Source organism: Pygoscelis adeliae, unplaced genomic scaffold, assembly GCF_000699105.1.
Source record: "Pygoscelis adeliae isolate BGI_AS28 unplaced genomic scaffold, ASM69910v1 Scaffold148, whole genome shotgun sequence".
In the NCBI taxonomy this organism is placed as follows: Eukaryota; Metazoa; Chordata; class Aves; order Sphenisciformes; family Spheniscidae; genus Pygoscelis; species Pygoscelis adeliae.
The window spans coordinates 1255987-1278811 of NW_008825258.1; the positions used below are offsets into that span (position 1 = coordinate 1255987).

The following is a 22825-nucleotide window of genomic DNA, read 5'->3' on the forward strand; positions in this document are numbered from 1 at the left end:
AGAAAAAAAACAAATGATAACTATGGAACTTTTCTTGTGAAAGTATGTGAAATTGCTATCGTAGCACAAGTTATTTTCAAGGAAATCTAGGATGTATGGGTTACTTTTCAGGAGAGGAAAGATTGTTTTACAGGCTCTCGCTATTGACTGCTGTTCCTATAGATCATTCCATTCAAGTGTCTTGGCTGCAAAAATATTAATACAAATGTTGTTATGAGATGATGATGTTCTCAATATTACATAGAATAAATGTTATCACTTAAATATTATAAAGTGCCAGCATTTCTGCATACTGCAGCTTTTTGCTAAGACGAGCATACACTTGTCAAATGTTTTGAATTCTGTATTATTCAGTAAATGAGCATGTGGTTAATTAAAGTAGCATTACTGTACTGGGAGGTGATCAGATTGCAAACATATCTTTAACAATTGGCTCTTGTAAATAAAATAGAAGAGAGCTGATTGAGATCTGAAAATGTCAATGGATGCAAAAAGCCACCTTAGAGCGTTACCAGATAAAAAAAGAGTAGAGAAGTAATGACATGGTCAATATTAACTGCCATCAAACGGAAAGAAATCAGATTGTCAGGGATCTATAAAATTCTTGCCAAAGTAGAACCTCATTTACACACACAGATCTTCATACCCTTTGCTAAGAAAAGCATATGTGACAGCTTAGAGGTTTTAGCTGCCAAAGATCTTTCACTCTGAATACAGTAAATGTCACATCTATTTATTTATCGTTAAATTTTGCTAAGTATCTGTAGAAATATTTGGATTTTTTCTATCACAATGTAGATGTTTAAAAGGAAAAGAATCCAGATTATAATGCAGCTGTAGTACCAAACCATATGGCTGCTAAATGGGAGCAAAAATACACCACTGAATTACTGGGAGTAAACATAAACTGGATGCGATCTTCGGAAGAATATTAAATGGAATATATAAATACCAGAGTATTGCCATAAAATCACGCAATCAGACAATAGTAGCCAACAGGCAATAGATTATTTCACATGCTGAAAGTAATCACAGTTGTATAGCAATTTACGTTTTCTAAATGCCAGACTCAAAATATTAACTAATGAATCTTGGCAAGCACAGTGTTTCTACCAACTGCAGCGGTGGTTGTAACAACATCTACGCCTTTTTTGAGAGAGAGAAAGAGAGAGAAATAAGGCAGCCATCCTACCCCCCAGCTTTATTAGAATCTGTCCGGAGTCCCAGGTGCTCGAAGCAGTCTTGTTTGTCTTTAATTCAATTCAAGCCTTTGACTTCTTTCTTTTAAGAAAATGTCTGTGGGTGATTTATTGGTATATTGGGTGGAATTTGCACTGTGCTGAGCAAGAACAAATGGTCCAGGGGAATACATATTCAATGTTATGAACAGTGTCTGGCATGAGAGAGAACTCAAATTAGTGTAGGTGTTGTGTTGCCTGTTCTTTTGCTCAGAGGCAGTTTCATGATAAGTCCATTTGGATTCTGCATCATTGTGTAAAAGGAAAAAGTTAATAACTTTCAGGAGAAAAGCCTGTGTCTGCTCAGACTGGTAAAAACTTACTGGGGGCAATTGTCAACTGTACTTTCATATTTTGGGTCTCTTCTGTTCTTTTTATACAATGTGGAAGCAGAGGAGGCCTCTTCATCCCGTCCACAGCCATCTTCAAACTGCAAACAAGAAATAAACAATCCTTGAACTTCAGTTGGACTTTGTAAATTATCATTGTGGGGAATAGACTCTCAGTATTCATAACTGCAGTGCTTAGAATTAGAAATGTAATATGAAGAGTTTACCTCAAAATTGGCCAGATACATCCAGATTTCTTATTATCACATATTGAACTAGCTGTGCCCCTGGGAACTCAGATCTAAGCGATACTGAGTGAAGACTTTCTCTCCTGAGTTTGTAGCTGAAGTTTTATGTATGAGACAAATAGCAACTCTGAATATCTCTCTCTTTCTACAGATGATATGGAAGCAATTCCAGTCAAGCAGTTCGTTAAACACATCAGTGAGCTATATTCTAATAACCAGCATGGGTTCTCGGAAGACTTTGAGGTACGATTTAATAATCCACCAATAAAATGTTGTTTTCCTAAAGTTAATTGTGTATTAATACTTAGGGACCGTGCAACATCTGTGTAATGCTGTCATGTCAGGTAAATGCAATGCTCAAAGGTATCAGAAGAACTAGGGAAATACCAATTTGCCACCAGATATGAGCAATGTAGGACTGGACATTTACAGATGATTCTAACCACCACAGATTTGGTGCCTTTAAGGGGAGACCCTCCTAGGTAGGTTTTTACTAAATAGGAAAAGCTGCCTGCAGTCCCCCAGGAATGACAAGAAGATACAAGCAGTCATTTTTAACTCCGGGCTTTTCTTATAATCTGCAGCTTATTTTACTCTTGTTGGCCCAGAATTTGCTCCTCTTAGTCACACTGAGAAGTCACATACCCCTTGAGTAGCCCAAAAGGAGTACAATAGTGCTCGCTATGAGTAAGAGTACTAGAACAGGTCTTTTATGAAAACCCAAACTATGGGTCAGTTCCTGGAGCCCTTGTTCACCCTCTGTTCAGCCAGGAAAGATTGCTGTTGAAGTCCTCGGTTATTTTGTTCCAGTAAAACCAAGAAGAAAGGCTTCAGGATTTAGCTGGTAGTATTTACCTAAGGTGACTAAAAGTTTGCATCTTGTTACTTGTTTAGGACAGATTCTGACCTGCAAATCTGCTATAATTGGAGATAATTCCAATGAAGTGAAAGTAGTTTTCCACCTCTGGGTTACCAAACCCTTATTGTGCAAGCATGGTAAACATCACACAGTATGAGCATGGGCTGCAGAGTGAGGCCCTAATAAGCTCAAGTCAATATTCTCTGGCTAGTTTTTAGGCATTTATTTCATTCAGTCTAATCACAGTCACTGCTGAACTTTTGAAAGTATTGAGAAGCGGGAGGAGCCCCAGGAAATTGCATGGAGCTGTGCTACTGACGTCCCCACCGGCAAAAGGAGGTGTGTTTGTGTGCTGCATGTGAACCAGAGAGGCAGCTCTGCTTACAAACAAGGCAATGAACCAAAATAGGTGGCCTAATAGCTACGGTTTCTTCGCTTACTGCAGTAAAGACAAGACTGTATGCAGGAATTGTTTTTAATGGGATCATTTAAAACATTTATTGTTGCTGTTTGGTTACTGTCTATAAAGAGTGGCTGCTTTGTCTGATGCCCAAAAACCATCGTGTAAGTTAGAAACATTTTGTATTCATGAGGAAGGCAAATGTGTAAGGTGTTAAAGTGATTTAGTTCAATTGACTGCTGGCTGGATGGCTGAGCAGGAATATTGAGGCATTTAACAATGTTGATGGTATTCAGGACAAACATTTATTCTCCAGAGAGTAGAATTTGATCAGGATGATCAAATGCAACTCACTCTTCTCAATTATTTATGAATTGCAACCCCAGTGCTATTCATCACAGCTGGGTTTTACACCATTTAATTATTCAAAATAATCAGCAACACATCTGTAAACTTGGTCTGGCTTTAAGCAGGCTTTGCTTCAGCTGTCGCAAAATCACTGCTATTAACAAATGTTGGACACCTTCCGCCTGTGTTTTAGCAAAGAAAAACACTGCTCTAATAGCCCTATTTTTTCCCTTCCTCCTGGAGCTCCCTGCTGCGCGTGCCACGCCGTGGCAGCCAGTCGGAGAGATGGCTTTGGCTAATTAGTCCTGTTCTGGGGGGCACAGGGTCCCCTCTGAAGGGAAGTTAAACTCCTCCAACTGCACTGCACACGCCAAACTCTGTTCTCCGTGCTAGCTTAAAATTTGGAGTGTCTCCTTTGAAGTCAGTATAGCTACGCCAGACGTATTTCTCCGTAGCTGAGGACTCAGCTTCCTAAAGAGTAAATGAAATCTCCTCTGAGAGTAAGGAGAAGGAATAGGAACAAGACGCTCCCTATCTGGGGTAAGCCATCCGGCTCCCTTTCATTGCTTATGTTCTGCCCTGCTGATGCCTCGTGGGCCTGATTTTCTTCCTTATGGTTCACAGTGATGGGACAGAAGAGTGAAACCCAGGTTTTTTCACAGACCCTGTAGGTAAAATGTTTCTCAAGTGCCTCAACTGACTCAGAGATCAGAATCCCAGTTTTGAAAGTGGCTGAGGGATAGAGGAGCCTGAGGTTACATTTATACAGCAGCTATTGGAAGTGGCTAGTGCTGTAACTTCTCACGTCCGGTCAGATCCAGCCATGGTGTATGTGCTGGAATTGTATCTGCCACCTAGAGTGAAGACTTAGCTAATGTTTTATAGAGGAACAGTAGGATTCCAGCTGAAACAAAATCTGGTGTTACCAGGCTGCTAGCCTTGGGTGCGTAGCCGCATCATGCTAAGTGCAGGGTGGGTGCAAGTTCATAACGCACACTCAAATTTGTTTCAAATAGGTTAGCAGGTTGCCACTGTGCCAGCAGACTTCATCTGGGACCAGATACTGTCTGCCCACACCTCTCTAACTTTCTGCCATGGGCATCTGTTACCGTTCTTGCACATAACAAAATAAAAGCAGCATGAACTTCTTGTCATGAGGTCTTGCTGCTTTAGCAGAAATAGGATTGAGTGCCAATACCCAATAGATCACATGCTGAGGGATTGGGCAGTATGCGTCAATAATGCACCTCCAACCCCTTCATGCCTGGGGAACTTCTGAAAAGAGGTATTAGGTTCTGCAGTCATATGGGCTTTTTACAAAAAAATCTGCTTTTTACATCTAAAAGGAAGAGAGAAGAGGATGGTAAGGAGATGCTGAGAAAATGTGATCAGTACTACAGAACAAATAAATCTTCCCAAAGATAGCCAGCGCATGGGATTTTTTTAAAGGAAAAAAGGATCAAAAATCTCTTCAGAAATTTCTGTGGCAGGAGGTTTTATGGTGGAACCTGTGAAAGGAAAGACTAAGCTAGGCACACACATACTCTGCCCTATGTAGAAGGTAAACATTCTCCATTCATTGCTAGTTTTTGGTATAAGTCTCTTCTTGTGTTTTTGGCAGCGTGTTCTGGGGTTGTAGCGCGTTGGTTTTTACAGGAAGAAGATTCCTTTGAAAGTAAATTGTGTGAATACTCCCTCCTCCTCTTAAAATGAGCTGTAATTACAGCTAAATATTTTGTGAATGTGCTTAGGAAGCGTTTCATGTGCAGAGGAAAAAAGGGCTTCAAACTCACAAATCTTTCCTTGGAAAGTACATCCAAAATGAATCCTTATTCCCTTTGGGTAATCATAGTGCAAGTAGTCAGCTTTATTGTCTGGTGATAGCTGGGCTTTCTTGTGTATACAGAATTGTTAAGATTTCCTTTGAGTCCTATGAATTTTCAATTTTTGATATAAACTAGAAATATAAGGCTCAATTTAATACTGAACAACAAATAGCTTTTTAAAGTAAAGTCCAGGATCCTGCATCACCAGTGCTGGTCTCTGATATAACTCTTTGTATTCCACCTTGGAATTTGTTCAACCTAATACTGAAAAAAGTTCAAGGAGGTTCTTTGGCTTGCTCTCGGGCAGCTCCAGCACCCTCTTGCTATGGCATACAGGGTGAGGTACCACATTTTTACAGGGCAGCACTGGGGTAGGGTTTGGTGGCAAGACTGAGCAGAGACTGAGAGGCTTCCTGAGCCAGAGATTATATCTATTCCTTGTCTAGCCAGAGATTTTCTTGGCATCATTATGTTTAATAGACTTTGATAGATCTTTCTTCAACAAATTTCTAATTGCCTCTTGAACCCTTCTAGACTTCTGCTGTCCAATGCATCCCATGGCAATGAATTCTACAATTTGTTCCACAAGAACGGACTTTCTTTTGCTTTTAACTCATGCCTAATAACTTCTTTTGGTGCCTCCTAGTCTTTGCATTACAAAGTACATCCCTGTTCACTTAAATGCCTCACATGATTTTGTCAGTCTCCCTCATATTCCCCCTTAATCATCTCTTTTCAAATCTGAAGAAGTCTAAACTATTTAATTTGTTTGTGTGAGGAAGCCATTCTAGACTTACGGTGACTTGTTCTCTCTATACCTTTTTTCCTTCCTTTACCATATCCTTTTCGAGATGGGAAGGCCAAAACTGTGCACAGTATTTAATCAGTGGGTTTACTGCAGAGTTCTGCGGGAGCACAGTGGTGTTTTATGTTTGGTTTTCTATTACTTTCCTCCTTCCTAACATACTATTTGTTTTTAACAACTACTGAGCACTCAGCTGACACCTCCAGAAAACTATCAGCTGTGACCCCAAGGTCTCGTCACTGAATGGCAATAGCGAATTGGGAACCTGTCAGTATGTATGTATAGTTAAGGTTGTTTTTCCCAAGTACATTGCTTTGCATTTATCAACACTGAATTTCCTTTGCCATTTTATCACTCAGTCACTCAGTATTGTGAGATTGTTCTGCTTCCTTTCATAAATGGCTTTTGTTCTAATTATCCTGAATAATTTTGTATCATAAACACACTTTGTCTCTTCTGCAGTCCTTTTATGAATAGATTAGGTCCCCATAAGGTCCCACTGGTGAAATCCGAACACTGACAATTCCTGGGTGGTGAGTCCCACCTTCAAACTGTTGGTATACAAGGCAAGTTTTCCTTTTGCTCCAAGACAGATCAGTTTTTGAAGTAATGTTTTCTGAGAGGCATTTCACAAACATTTTGGAAATCCCAATATGCTATTCTCTTCCAGACTGTTCTTACCTAGGGACTCCTTCAGGGACCTCTCCTCAGCGTGTTAGAGGCATTCACTAGCTCTGCTATTTATTACAGCGTCTAGCAGTTTGCCCCACAGAGAAGTCAGATTGAGTGGGCTGTAGTGCCTGAAATCCCTTCTGGGTCTCACTTTAAAAACTGATGTCACATTTGTCATCTTTTGTTCTCCTGATAGCCTGACTATATAGGGCAAGCACCCTCCAAATTCTTGTATCAAAAAGAGTGTGAAGTGCCACCTCCCACAGTAAAGCTTTTCACTCCCTCCCCTTGGCCGGTTACTGGAATAACACAGGAAGTTTTTTGAGTAGTCGTGTCCTTTTGCTCTAAGAAAGGAACACTAAGCCAAGAAATCACCCTCCATCCCCAAAGCTAACTGTGACTTTTTATAGTATAATACAGTATTTGGATTTGGATTTCTGAGATCAGACAATTTCATTTCCCTCCTCCCTAATTCTGGAGTGGGTTGGTCAGTGCTGCTGCGGGAGCGATTAGAGTGGGTGAATGCAATCTCCGCAGACCTCTCCTGCCTGTGGCCGTGTGAGTGTAATGATTCATTGCCAATTTGGAGTCTGAACAGGCTCGCTGAACTTGGAGGCAGGCTGTCTAGCTCCCTCATCACATAAATTGAAAATATCTTTATACTCCAGTGGCACCTTCTTCTAAATGTCCTGAAATGTAAGAAAGTAACATAAATCTATATCTTCAGCGATGTGGCAGGGATTTGCTAACGTTATTCTCATGGTTGCTGCTGCTTGGGGCAGGGGTCACTAGCTCTTCTTAGCCGGTGACCTCAGAATGCTATTCTCTAGCGAAGGGCTGCATTGAAGACAGATAATGCTGCACTTCACACATTTCTTGAGACACTAAAAACACTGTGTAGTTATACTGGCATCCCTTACAGATTAGACACAGCTTACACCAGACACATGCTTATAACTGCATCTACACCAAGGAATTTGGCAGTAGAAAGATGCCATTTCAAAAGCATGCTGCTAGCAGACATTACTGCACTGGGAAATTTTTATAACCCTGGCCCAAAACTGCCATAATTAGAGGTATTCTCAGCCTGTGCGTTGCTGCACTGAAACCAAAGGGAAGCAGCGCTGTGAAGCTGGAGGAGGAAGGATTGCTGCAGAAGACGGTCTTCCTGGAGTTCTCGATTCTGATCTCACCGCTTGACCTACCCTAAGAAATGGGCATTGTGAATTAAGAGATAAAGTTGAAGAGAAGCAATAAAAGAAGTTCAGATACCTGGGCTTTCTGTTACTAACCACAGTACCGCAGCCATACCCAAAGTTTCTGCCTGGAAGCCCCGCTCGGAGGAGCCATAGCCCCACACGGGCAAATGCAAGGTTTCGGTCAGGCTCTGACACCTCCCTGCCTAATGAAGGGCAGGATACCGCAAGCAAACGGTCCTCCACCATGCTCTCCTCTCTCATTCATTTACATGAATTTTCAGCTATCTATTCATGATTCCTCCACTGTTATTCCTGTGTTGAGTCCTTTTGGTTTATTTTCCCCTGCTTTCTAGGCTGTCCCCAGCTCACCTCTCTCTTGAGTGCCGTCGGAGAGTTAATACTAGTGAGAAATTATCGCAAAAATCTACACTGTTCCTGTGGGATAACTTCAAATACTGTCTGCTCTCTCTGTTGGTGTGCCATCTTCATGTTTGCTGTGGTAAAACAAACAGCAAGAGCACTACCACAGAATTCTCTAATTCAGGATTAAAATAATAGGTCAAAAATTATTTTAGGGGTGGATGAACTAGCTGCTTTCATGCTGAAAAATACAACAATAATATCAAAACAGAGCTATGGATCTTCTCTAATTTAGTCCTTCAGATTAGGATCTTTTCTTTGTTCATGATTCCTCCTCATTGCTATTCATAGGCTTTCACAGTTCAGCCCCTGCTAGGACATCAGACTGAAGTAATGGGAAACAACAGCACACTGCATAAGGCCAAATCAAGAGACCGAGTTCCTGCTCAGTCACTGTAGCTAAAATTCTTGCTCAGAACCTTATATTGCCAGCAAGACACTGGAGCAGTTTGATTTTACACTTAAATGGAAATTCTTTGAAGTTTAGAAGAAACTAATCTGTAACTTGTTTCAGAAAGGCAATGAAAATGGGTCGTTAAACCTGGGTGTATCAAATTCCAATTAGCATTAGCATGGACAATATAATTAAAAGGTAAATTAGCCATAATAGCATAGACTAGAACACTTTTTACAGTAACTAACGGTCAATTGAAACCATGTACTTTGGTTTCTTGGGTTGTCAATGATAAGTTGAAAGGACAGAATAAGAGCCTGTATCCATTCATCTTTGGACAGTAATGTGTTCTGCAAAGTTAAACATGAAGAGCAGCAGTGTGCTAGACAGCCGCCAGTGGAAGAGACTAAGCGGGATTAAGGAAAGCCAAAGAAAAGACTCTAGAGCTGAAAAGTTTGTGGATGAATTATGGATGTGGTGATATGGACACTATCTGTCCTACTCCAAGGTGCCAGAAGCAGTTTTGTGCTAATTGGAGAGGAGTTTGTTTAGGCTGCAACAAGCAGCCTGGTATCAGACCTGAGCTGGTGGCCTGCCTGCAAACTTAAGTTGTAATAGTAATAATATAATCATGGTGATGTTTTAAATGCAAATGAAGGACTTGGTAGCCAGTAAGATTTAGAAATCGCAGGGTGTTCGTTGCATAAGCAATAGAAAATGCTGGGAAAGTAAATACGTAATATACATAAATGTGATAAAATGGCATAATTAGGATGGTGACTTTTTGGAACTTTCTCCAGGGTGATATTTATTAACACCGGGCTGTCCTCTTCTGCCAAAGGGTAAATAATACTCTGAACAGAGGCGTAGATAACGGGCTGCCTTCTTGTCTTCTTGCAGCATTTTGTGCATTGATGAAAGACAACCACCTTGACTTTCATAACAAAGGAATGTTAACTTCTGCCTTACTGTCTGGTGGGGTGAGCCTGTGGTTTAGTAATTTGCTACTAGAATTTGGAGAGGTGAATGTAGGAGGGTAAGAGAGCACGAATAACCGCCCTCTGCTCTCAACCTGATCTGTCCGTCCGGCACAGCCAAACATTGTCAGTGGCCCACACAGAGCTGGAGGATGTCCTCAGGCCCTTCTTGTTGGATAACTTCAACGTTCCAAAGCGTTGGTTGTGTCCTGGACGGAGGGGGGGTGGAGCTGAAGACAAAATGGCCTTTTATTGTTCTACGTTGATTTTTAAAAGGACAAATATAGTTGAGGCACCTTGGCAAGGGGGAAGCTTTTCTTGAACAAAAGGCAGTCTCCTTTTTCTATGTTCTTGCAGTGTGCAGACATAGGAATCCACCATTATAGCAGCTTTCCAGAGTATTTAAAATCATTTAGAATGTTATATGTTAAGAAAAGCCATTTTCAGATGATCAGCTCTCACAGCATCAGACCTTCTTTTCCCTTGCTGTGTTTTTCACCATCTTAGCTTAATCTTCCTCTTCTATTAACTTTATATTGGCCAGCTGGGAACATGTACAGTTGAGAACACAGTCAGCATCAACATAAAAAGGTTAATTAAAATGATTAACCTCACCAACAATTCCCTTATGGAAAAAACCTATAGAATTTAACAGAAAGTGATACATTTACTATGTAGTATTTAAACTGTCAGAGAAAATTCCTTAGCAGGGAGGTAATTCCCTATTCAGTTCTGTAACTTTTTAGACTATTCTCCACAGAACCTTACTGGATTCATCTGTATTAAATTCTGCAGCATTTGGCATAAATGTTTTAATGCTAATAACTTTAAAAAGAATTTTGTAGTGATGCAGGGATGTAGAGTTTGACGTGAGGCTTTTCAGAAGCTGGGGGTTATTTTTTAGGAGTGACCTACAATGGTACAGCAGTGATGTTATATGATTTCTAAATGCAAAAAAAGGTAAAACGAAATTACGTTAAATCAACCTAACGTGTAAGTAATGCTGCTTTTCCAGTTATGACTTAGGCTGAACTGATCCTGCCCATTGTGTAATCAGAAGTCCCTCGCTTACTGGAGCTGACAGGCAGAATTAGGGGAAGCGCACACTTTAATGTGTTTTTTTTATTTCTGTGATAGAAATGAAACTATGAAAATTCTATTAGGGCCAGCTGAGAGTTTTGCTTGATTCCTCTTTGTCTTTGCTCAGCTCATCTCCTTGAATGTAGTATGTTTCTCCCTATGGAGAAGGGGGGGCAGAGAGAGAAGCAATTGTTATTTGGGAGTGTCATGTGGATATAAAAGCTATAAAATGTTCAAGGTTTTAGTATACTTTGCACTTTTAAAATGTAAATGCTGGGGAAGATATCAAAATTGCTATGCAAGTCCTTTGCGAAATGTCTGCATAATGCTGAACTCTGTTACATCTGCTGTTTGTATAGCATTTCTCGTGATAATTTTTCTCTGTCACTTAGCTTGCAATCTGTGTAGCAGCTATGAGCTCCTAATGACTTTCCCTCTTAGGCAGGTTCTATACTGTTATTTTTAAAGCCTGAAGTACAAAGTAATTTGGCACTTCCCAAATTATATCCTTGGGGGAAATTGGTTCTGTTCGGTGCGATTTCTGGGTCTCGCAAAAGGTTTGAATAAATACAGTTTCTTCCACAACTTTGTAAACTCCAAACATTGACATATTTTTCAAAAATATGTTTTTAAACTAAGAATATTTATGCTAGTGATAAAAAGGGGTTCTTCTTTTCAGGAAGATTGTGGTTAAATAGATACAAAAAAAAATTTATCTTGGAGGTGGTATCGCATGTGAGTTTTAGTGATTCAATTTGAAAGACAGTCTCTGAAGTGTGTAACTCTCTAGCACAGTCTGGCCAAGGGGAATAGAGAAGAGACCCTCTGCTGCCCCACTTCAATAGCCCTGTATTCTGTTGTTGGACAGTGTAAGTAAGGGGTAGGTTAAGAACAAAAAAAACAAAATGGGAATTAGGTATCTAACCTACAGCCTCAACTAGACAGAAATCTGCACCTCTAGCTTCATGAACACTTTGGCAAGCCTGGCCTCTTTCTGCTTTGTAAATGTATATATACGTGGATACAACCTTTTAGCTTTTTCACTGTATCGCGGGCTGTTAATCAGTGTCCAAGCAGTGGTATTTAAAGCACTCGCTGTTATCTTCAAAGATCTATTTTATTTATATTTTATAAAAGGCATCTCTCTGCAGAGCACTAACAAAAGGTCAGTGCCAAACTTAAATGTCAGAAACCCTGTTTTGAGAGGTTATAAGCAGATAAGTTGTCCAGCGGTCAAAGGCTTCTGTTGAAGTGGGTTTTGTGCTTAGTTTCTTACACTGCACTGGCCACTTTTGCCTTCAAGGGACTCTGTCTTCCCTTCCCAAGAGGGGACAGAGTGGGGCATCACAGGAGATGCAGTCCAGAAGACAGATGGACTGCTGGTCAGAGGGGACAGTCGTCCCTCAGGGTGCCCAAAGTGCATGTCACCAAGTCTGTGGAGAGGAGCATAACCACACACCAGGGAGCAGCTCAGTTTAAGCAGACTATGTCATACAGGACAATACTGAAGGACTTTGTGTTTAATCCAGCAATTAAGATATCGATATTTTTAACATGGTTTCTGTAAGCTGTTGCAAAAGGAGATAAAGCTTAAATTTTTTGGACTGACGCATTTTCCATTTGAATAATTTTTATGCCTAGGAAGTGCAGCGCTGTACGGCTGACATGAACATCACTGCAGAGCATTCCAACCACCCCGACAACAAGCACAAGAACAGATACATCAACATCCTAGCCTGTAAGTAAGCACAATGAATCAACCCGAAAAGGCGCTCTCCTCTCATGGTGTGTCTGTGTGTGACTGGAAAAGGCAGGTGGCTTCAAGTTACATTATTGCACAGTAAGTAATGAACATGTGAAAGTGTGGCTGGGAGATCATTTCCCTACTAAAGGCAGTGGATGTTTTGACTTCTCTGGGGCCAGGATTTCACTCCAGCTTTTCTTTTAAAGTGTTTTGCAGTTTGATGGTCCAAGTGTAGTTTTAGAAGTATCAGTTTGGTATGAAATTTTGTGGAGGAATAACTGGGATAAATTGATGATCAGAGCTCTTCTGCCCGCTAATGTCTGAAAACTGGCCTAAGGGAAGTGCATGGTGGAGCAGAGAGTTTTATTGATGATCCCTGGGATTCCCTTATAATCCCAAAGGTGCTAAATCTTACAGAGTATATCTGCTGTATTTCAAACTGCTTCAGCCGTGTGTACGACTTGGACAAACAGTGATCTTTGTAGCACAGTGCAGGCTTTGCCTGTATTCCTCTGAGAACTGCAAATCTGGACTCTGCTCTAGAATGCAGATTATTGCAGGTCTGGGGTGGAAATGCGGTAACTTTTTCCATATCGTTCTCTGATGTGGAACGAATGGCAGATGCAGCAGTCACTGTGGTTTAGGAACACAGATGGAGAGCCGCTGATAAAAAGTTCACAATGTTCACAAACATTGCAGTAAATCTTGAATGTTTTTGATGGCATAGGAAGGAAATGCATGTTTCTAACAGATTCTCAGAAGTAATCAAGGTGCCAGCTGAGGACCAATTCCCAGACCTGTAAAGACTTGCTCTGTGGCCTTGGGCAAGGGGATTCATTGCGGTTGTCCCAACTCTGATTTTAGACACAGATGTCTGGTCCCTCTAGGCACAGAGAGAGAAGTACCATTGGAGGAGAATTGGAGCAGACACTCCATTCCTCCAGATTGCCCCTGGAGGAACCTCTCTCTCTCCGTTGGTGCTCAAGGAAGGCAACTGAAACCATATTCTTCATGCTTAAAGTTAGCCCACGTTTCTCATCTCTGCATGTGTTGGAAGCGCCGCCCAGCCCAGTGCTGCTGCCTCGGAGCAGGAGAAGGACTGCCATTTTTTTCTGATTTAAGCCAAAGTCAAGCATCTGGGTGGAACAAAAAGAGGAGCTAAAAAGCGTGACCTAAAGTCTATCCTCTTGGTGTGATGAGGGTGGTGAAGGAGTGAGGACATTCACTCAGCTTCCAGAGCCAGTAGAACTGTCTGAGCCCAGCACCGAGTGGAGGATAATGAGCTCAGACACTGAGCCAAGCAAAGGCAGCTTTACTGCCTGCGAGAGCTGAGTCGGTGCCTCCGCATGGTGTTATACAGCCCTGTGGGGTAATCACAGGCTGAATCACACTACACTGTGTGATGTGGATGATCCTAGAGATCGTGCTCCTGAGGCTCCAGTGTCCTTTAAAGAGAAGCTGTCCCAGCACAAACCACATACTTTAAGGGATGTGAAGGCTGAGGACCTGCTACCATGAGCAGATGACCAAGAACAGGTACTCCCACCTCCCCCTTGACTCCAATCCAAGGCCAATTTCTTCTGAGTATTAATAAGGGCTACTCCAATACCTTGGAAATGGGATGTTTACCTGCAGTTCTGCACTGTGTTTCCTTAATGCTTCTCTGCTCTGTTTTTTATCCTGCAGATGATCACAGCAGGGTGAAGCTAAGGCCTTTACCAGGAAAAGATTCTAAGCACAGTGACTACATTAATGCTAATTATGTAGATGTAAGTTGTTTTAATTGTTTTTTCTTCTCTAACTCTAAATCCTTCCACAAGGAGGAAGTATTGCCACTTGTGAAGTGGTCGTGTTTTCCAACTTCTCCTGATAATTTTGCTACAAGTTCCTCGTTATTGTGAATGAGAAAGGCACCTTTCTTTGTTACCTTCAAAATATTAATATGTCTGCCACGATACTGCTTTCATCTCACTTGGCATTATGGTTTTCTTTGAAGGGTTACAACAAAGCAAAAGCCTACATTGCTACCCAGGGACCTTTAAAGTCTACCTTTGAAGATTTCTGGAGGATGATTTGGGAACAAAATACTGGAATCATTGTCATGATCACAAACCTTGTTGAAAAAGGAAGAGTAAGAGATTTTCTAGTTTGTTAACAGTTGCTCCTTACCACCTCGCCGAATCACGTGGGCAGAATTTGTTTTTAAATGGTTTGGGATGATATATATTGATGTATAATACGTAACTAACAAAACAGAGGGATACATAGCTAGCCACGATTTTACTTTTTAAAAAAGCTCTAAACACAAATATAAAGAAGCAGCTCAAACCCTCAGCCAACCCACCCAACTATGTCTTTGTTCAGAGAAAATGTGATCAGTACTGGCCGTCAGAGAACAGTGAGGAGTATGGCAACATAATCGTCACGCTGAAGAGCACAAACATTCATGCCTGCTACACTGTGCGCCGCTTCACAGTCAGGAACACAAAGATGAAAAAGGTGAGTAAAACCTTCACCGTTCTCATCCAGATGCCTTCTGGCTTGTGTAGGATGCAAGGCACACAGGAGCAAAACTCGGCATTTGAATAGGCAACTTGAAGTAGCAGGTGGATGGGAAATAAGTAAGCAAAGCCAGGATTACAAGGAACCTGGTGAAAGGTTCAGCCTGTATTTCTTTTTCTCAAGTACTGCTGCTTTGGTGTCGCAGCTATTGCTGTTATTACCTGTTCCCACATGTATTTTTCCTTGAACTCTGTCTCCACCTAGCAGGAGGCAGAGCTGCAGAAGATTTCTTCTGTTAGAGTCCAGCACTTTTTCAGCTGAGCAAGCCAGTAGGATTGAGTATCTTTCTATGCTTCTCTTCCCTAATCTTTCTCCTCTCTCTGCGCACACTTTGCACGCAGGGTCAGAAAGGAAACCCCAAAGGGCGGCAGAACGAGAGAACAGTTATTCAGTATCACTACACTCAGTGGCCTGACATGGGTGTGCCGGAGTACGCTCTGCCTGTGCTAACCTTCGTTAGGAGATCCTCCGCAGCCAGAACCCCGGACATGGGACCAGTGCTGGTGCACTGCAGGTATGATGGGTGTGATTAACTACTTCATGGCAATCATACCTAGTGCACAGCGTGTGCTCTTACATGCCAGCTAAGACAAACGCTGTAAGTTATTAACACAGAAGGAGTGTGCCAGCCCTATGGAGTGCGGGTAGACATGAGCTTGCTTTGCCTACATCTTAAGACAGCTCCAATGCAAAAGCTTCCCAGCTGCATTAGCCAATCCCTGTGTCACGATACTGAGCTGCTGAGCGTTGCACTGATGTGGTTGTGCAGTTCCTTGTTCAAAGCTTGTTTGTAGCCTGCCCATTCAGTGCATGGGCAGGGCAGGATTACTTCTGCTGGCAACCAGCAACAGAGGATTTCCCTTAAACGAGTTAAGGGATGCGGTCTTCATCACTGTGCGTGAGGGGGCTGTACAGCACCATAGCGAAGAGGAGAGGATGATGGAGGTTAGAGCTCCTTCCTGAGCAGAAATTGAGAAGCTCTGAAGAGTTCCTCTCTCCACCCTCTCTGTTGGACCCAGGACCACCCTCTTCCCCTTCAAGGAGTCCTGCCTCTGCAGGATTAGCCCCCTTTTATGCCTTTCCGTAATGCTGGTACCACTTGCATTTCCAGAGCAGGATTACAGCTCCACTGTGAAGCTTAAGCTGTACCTCAAGACTGAAGCCAACCAGGGCAGCTCCGCAGCCTGGAACAACTTGATGGTCCAGGATAGCAGCAGTTTGGCATAGGGTGGATCTCTAGATGGCTTCTTCTAGCCAACACTAGTAACAACAGCAGTGGAGACGGGACAGCCAAGTGTCAGATTGTGAAATATATACCTGCTAAAATTCCCAGAAACCCAAAATATTTTGTTTAGAAACTTTCATGGTTGGGGCTAGCAGGGAAATGAAAGTCTGTGAACAGGAATATTTGCTTAGTTCTGTTCTGCTGTTGTGAACATTTACTTTGGTCTGGCTGTATTACATGGGTTTCTCTTATGTCTTCTATAGTGCTGGTGTTGGCAGAACTGGTACCTACATTGTGATAGACAGTATGCTGCAACAGATAAAAGACAAAAGCACAGTTAACGTCCTGGGTTTCCTGAAACATATCAGGACACAGCGCAACTACCTCGTCCAGACAGAGGTAAAGATTGCAGCGGGGTTGAATTTAAAGCCATGTTCGTTTTTATGTTGTAATCAAAAAGAAAATGGATTTTTCAGTTACATCCCTGTAAAAACTGAATATATCACCGGGTGTTTTTTGCACTGGAATGTCTCTCTCTTTCTAGACCAGAAACTTCAGATTTTGCTTTTGACTTACTCAGTTGTACGTGCTACACTTGTAAAAGTTCATCCTGGATTTGGCAGTATTTGCATGGGTGACTTGTTTTGCACACCCTTTCCTTTAGTGTGCTCTACCCCTCAGTTAAAGCCAGCTGTTTAGTTTATTCCAAGCGCCGACGTGACACGCTGTTGTTTTTCTAGGAGCAGTACATTTTTATTCATGATGCCTTGTTGGAAGCCATCCTTGGGAAGGAGACTGAAGTATCTGCAAACCAGCTGCATAGTTATGTTAACAGCATCCTCATACCTGGCATAGGAGGGAAGACGCGACTAGAAAAACAGTTCAAGGTAAAGCTTATCACTGCCACCCAGAGGGACTTAATTTCCCTACTCTCTTTTGTATGGCCTGTCTTCACTGTCAGTTGTCATAGATAAGGAACCAAACCAGAACACTTGATTAGCACAGCACAGCATCTTGAGAAGTTTGGTCCTCAACAGTCTTAGCTACACTGCTGGAAATCAACGCTGACACTCTTGAAGTCAGACGCGAGAAGAGGGACGTGGACGCTGGTTTGGAGTGTGCTGCTGGTTTCCCTGTTCCCAGGGGGGCTTGGATGTTCCTGAGTCGTGGTTAGCTTAGCTGGAAGTCTTCCTCCAAACTGTGGCTCTCATGCATACATACGGAGAAAGACACAAAATGAGGTTCTTAGCACCACCTACTATTTCAGCACTGGATAAAGAATTAAAAATGTTTTAAGACCAGGAAACACAATATGCCTTTCTCATTGCTAATAACTATGCTTGCTGCTTTTCCCTGCTATGTCATAGTTGCTTTCATCCTGGACAAAGTAAATTTTTTTGCCCAGATCTCCTATTTGAAACCTAAGATTTTCTGATTGCGTTTTATTTGAATGCATTTAAAAACATTTCCTGAGACTATGTATCATAAGAAGATTATACGTGACATCTGTTTTCACAGCTAAGCAGTTAATAACTACCTAAGGAACTGAAACTGTTAAATTATACCAGCTGCCAAGCTATTCAAAAAATTAACAGGCTTTTCTCTGAATTCACTTGCAGAAATCTCAGTACTTCTCCATCAGTCAAGACATTCCAGATGTTTAATTACTAAATTAAAGAAACAAGCGCAAGTGCGCACACACACACAGAAAATGTAGCAGGAGAAAAAGATTTCTTATTAAAAAAAAGTGTTGCACTTTTACAAACAATACTAAATTATATGTATAAAGATGTTTTCTGATGACTCGTGGCAAAATTTCAAAAACTTAAGTGCCATTTTCAGAAATTACTTTCTCTGCCAACGTTGCACAGGTATTTAGAAACCCCATAACTTCTAATGGGGCTTATGCCAGTACATAGATGAGTTGAGTGCTATCTTGTTTAGAGTGCATTTGAAACTGGGACATGACCAGCAGCAATTATTAAATCTTCCTCTCGTTTCTGCTGCTACCACAGAGCCGGCAGAAAATAACTTGTGCTCATGCCCTGGTACAGTAGCTTACATTCAACCATCTTAGAGTAAAATTTCGTTGAGTAATGAGTTGCTAGTGCAGGAGATGAAAAAGCCACCTTTACCCTCTTTGCTCTGGTAGAGTTTCCCCATACACTGGGGGAACATTCAACTACAAATCTGCCTCCCTGACTTTTCTTTGTGCCTCATAAGCAGCTCGGAATGAACTTGGCAGAGCAGAGAATGTAACCCACGGCCTCGGATCTCAGATGCCGGCATGGTGGGTTCCCCGAAGGCCTGGAAGAAAAAGACATTCTGCAGGAATGATCTGGCTTTTATTTTAGAAGAAAAAAATAAGAGTTTTGTTGTTGTTTTGTTTTGCTAGCTTTTCTTCCTTGAGACCTGCTTCTGACTGAACGTATCTGCAAGTCTTTGAAATATATTCTCAAAGATAACTAAACGTAGTGTTCTGTGAAAATACATTTTGATGGAACTTCATTTTCAGGATGTTTTGAAGCTGAGAGCTGCAGAGATCTTTTTATCCATTAAACATGTTGTATGAAAAGTATGATTTCCATAGGCATCTTGAGTACTTCAAACAAGTTTAACAATGCAGTTTATTCTTCTACTGATGCATCTTCGCAGGAGTTGGCAAAGAAACCTCCTCTCTTCATTTAGAGCACTGTGAGGACTGACTCACTACTTTATTCTCTTTCAGCTGGTTACACAGTGTAATGCAAAATACGTGGAATGCTTCAGTGCTCAGAAAGACTGCAACAAAGAGAAGAACAGGAACTCATCAGTTGTGCCGTGTAAGATCACATCTTCGGTTTGATTACTGCCTAGCATAACTTTTTGTACTGAATTCTCCCAGTGTTATGCATGAAAAGGCATAGCCACTAGGAAGGAGAAATGTAATCTTTTGTTCAGACCAAGCTGTCTTGTCTTTCAGAATTACCCTGATGAAACTGAACAAAAGAAAATAGTTACAGTGTCAGCCAGATATACTGTCCAAGTGAAATGTTAATTTGAAGGGTTTAAGAATTTGAATAATTAGGTAGGGGATAAATCTGTGGAATACTGAGAGAATTACTTTGATACTGCTCCCAGCTCAGGTGAGATCTCCCAGTGTGATTGGCACAAGTTGTTTGTAATTCAGCTACCACACTCAATGTCTGCATGTGAGCCTTCCCCAGATTGGAGGGTATTTAGTGGCCGAGGAGACAGTTTCACAGCCGTTAATATGGAATCTGTGCATGGTTGCCAAGCAGTATGAATTTGCACCAGGCCAAGCATGGGCACAACGTCATTCCCGTCACATTACCCACAGTACAGGACATACAGGACAGATGATAGCCAAGCTAGCACAAAGTAATAATGGCACGGATACAGTCCATCATGAAGTTTGTTAATAAAGAGGGAAGCCATCAGGATATATCTTAAAAACAAATGTGAACGGGGCAGAAATAGTCTATATGACTTTGCACTTTGTGCCACATAGCTGCAGTGATTTCAGTTTGGTGCTTGGGGCCTGTCAGTTGGTTTGAGGATGTTGTTGAACCCAGCCCTCAACCACGGAGAAGCGTTGATCTGCTGAAGAACACACACGCTTCTGTGTGGCTACCCGCTAGGGAAGGGTTTTGTCTCTGGAGGTTCTCTCACCCTCCAGCTGGGAGGAGTGAGTGATGGTAGTGCTACGGAGTGGTAGGGAAAACAAAATAAATCAGCTGGGTTTGTGTGCTGCTGGAGACAAATGGAACACTACAGTCAAGAATTACCTGAAATCCCCTGTTATCACTGCATATACTGTTATTTGGTAATTCAGCCTGCTGTGAAAATCTTTGCTATAGTAAAATTTGATTCCTGAAATTACTTTGTCCTTGTGGGAATATTGTGCAACATTCTCTTTTATATCCTGTGTTAGCAGGCAATGCTTTAACACAGTTAAAGTGCTGGCCTGCTCCTGCGGGAGATGGGAGCTGCACAGTGTTTGGTTTGTTAACGTCTGAGAAATTCTTACTTCCTGCATTGTGCCATGACCAGACTTTGATCTTTTTTTTTTTTCCTCTCTGTTTTTTTTAATCTTATAGCTGAGCGTGCTAGAGTGGGCTTGGCACCGCTGCCTGGAATGAAGGGAACAGATTACATTAATGCCTCTTATATCATGGTGAGGAAGCCAACACCTAATTACAAAGTAAAATCAATTCTAAGGTGCTAAATACCAGATGCCTGTAATTGTCTTAATTCTGTATGTAATGGCTGTGTATTAACAGACGAGATTTTAACACCTTCCCCATAATGTAAAGCTATTAACTGTGTTTTATTAAAGATTGCTGCCTAAAAAAATTAAATACAAGATGCATTTAGATGGAATGTGTATTTCCATGAGATACAGTCAAATAAATTCTGGGATTTAGACTAAATGAAAACAACAGCGATGCTGCAGAATGGAAATGGAGTTATAAAATTATAGTCTGTGTGAAAATATTGTGGAATAAAATGAAATAGGGTTATTATGTGTCCCCAAAGATGAAATTAATGCTTTAAAAGTACTGAAGACAGTAAGTAACTGTGTGGTTTGTTTTGTTGCAAAAGGGCTACTACAGGAGTAACGAGTTCATCATAACCCAACATCCGCTGCCACATACGACTAAAGATTTCTGGCGAATGATCTGGGATCACAATGCACAGATCATCGTCATGCTGCCGGACAACCAGAGCCTGGTGAGTTAAACGTGTCCCTCCCTGTGCAGTACCGCAGTCACTTAGCCCAGCTGGGCACCAGCGTAGGGTCACTTAGTTGCATGCTATGGCTATTTTCCGGTTGAAAGCAAAGCCAATTTTTGAGCCACCTTCTCAAACTTCGCCATACGCTTGTTACAAAAAGACAGGTTCCGAGGTGTGGGGCATGGTTTTTTGCTCTCCCCTTCTGCCCTCACCCCTGAGAAAGACATCCTGAGCTGGATGGGCCACAGTGCTCACAGGCAGCACGCCAGGGATGACGATCTCTGCGAAGCTCCTGAGGGCTGCCTGGCTGGTGGGATGCAAAGCACTGAGGTTACTGGATGGCCAGGGCCATGGGTAAGGACTTTGAGAGGAGCAGAAATACGAAGCAGGGACAGTAGGATGGTTGCTTGTTTGCCCGGGGGGCTTAAGGCTCAGGCCATGCAAGACTACCGCTATGGAAGGTTACAAATGCTGGTTTTGATGAAAGTAAAAAGCAAACATGTATGTTAATTTAAGTGGAAATAATGAGACAGAGAGAAAAGGAGATACAGGTGAAGTGCTAATCACTACTTCCAGATTTACTAGCACGTCTCAAGAGGACGCATTGAAAAGGATTAAGAACTAAATGGTTCGTTTTTTCATGCACGCATCACTGAGGTGAATAGACGATTGTAGCTGATAGTGGGAGAGAAACCACCTTCATTACAGCAAGAAAATAGCAGTCATGAGGGGCTACTAAAGAGGCAGCAGTCGATACGCTTCCTGTGTGCAGCGCGATGAAAGGGATTGCAGCACTGCAAGGCGAAGAGCGTTCAGAGAAATCCGATCGAATCAGAAAGCACTAATGAAAGTGTGTCAGGTGGAAATGAAGAGGCTGATCTTGGCTTTACAAGTATATGAAACAGCTCTGCAGAACAATAGTGATTAAAGAGTAAAGGAGGAACGCTGGACTTGGCCGCACCCTTTGCAAGGACGCCTGGCCCCAGCTTTCACCTTCGCCGTGCCCAGGGTGGAGGTTGGCCAGCAGGGCAGCAGCATCCGTGCACTGGCTCAGTGTTTGGTGTGGGTTGTTAGCTGGCAAGGATGGGTGGCACGGGACTGAGACCGTGTCAAGGTGCTGAAGGTGTAATGCCAAAGGACGAGATGATAATGCACACTACTGCTGCACAAGGACCTGTCACTTGGCCAGACAGGTCACTTCCCTGGCGTTCAGCGATATTATGCTGCTTGCTGGCGTCTCTGCACACTGAGGGCAGAATTTTCAAAGCACTCGGAGGACTTAGGACCCTAAGTCCCAGTTTCAGAATAATCATTTAAGGCCCAAATGTCACCAGTATCTTGCACATCATGTGCATCAAGGCTCCAGGCCCACAGAAATAAGCCTGGTCTTAAGAGACGTGCTCATGGCCGCAGCGGGATGAAGTGGGCTCGTAGCTCATGTTTTCTCATGAGTAAAACACGGGTTGTTCAGAGACGCGGGCGTGCAGTGCCGTGCATGCTGACGGGGTAGCTTCTGTGCTTAAGCTGCAGGGACAGTAGATCCCTGAAGCCAGGAGGAGAAACAAGCTTTGCATCTATGTGATGACAGAGCCTAATTTCTTTTCTCTGCAGTGAATTAGGAATGCACAGTTATTTTTTAAAGAATAGCTTTGACAGTATTTTATCTACACCCTGTCAGTTAGGCTACTTCAGCACTGAGCTTCTTCCACCATTCACAGTCTCACTGAGATTTTATAGCATCCCTTCAGTAGAGGCATTTTGC

General features: G+C 42.2%; 1 protein-coding gene across 1 annotated transcript in view; it reads left to right on the plus strand.

Annotated features, from left to right (window-relative positions):
- Positions 1-22825, plus strand: part of PTPRG (protein tyrosine phosphatase, receptor type, G) — a gene marked incomplete at its 5' end in the record, with an annotated part of 319745 nt that overhangs the window by 290362 nt on the left and 6558 nt on the right. The window contains 11 exons of the mRNA XM_009329498.1: positions 1967-2058; positions 12437-12533; positions 14226-14308; positions 14536-14670; positions 14904-15038; positions 15443-15615; positions 16590-16725; positions 17067-17213; positions 19055-19148; positions 20427-20503; positions 20932-21060. Coding sequence (XP_009327773.1) covers positions 1967-2058; positions 12437-12533; positions 14226-14308; positions 14536-14670; positions 14904-15038; positions 15443-15615; positions 16590-16725; positions 17067-17213; positions 19055-19148; positions 20427-20503; positions 20932-21060 — 1298 coding nt within the window. The remainder of the gene's footprint in view (positions 1-1966; positions 2059-12436; positions 12534-14225; positions 14309-14535; positions 14671-14903; positions 15039-15442; positions 15616-16589; positions 16726-17066; positions 17214-19054; positions 19149-20426; positions 20504-20931; positions 21061-22825) is intronic.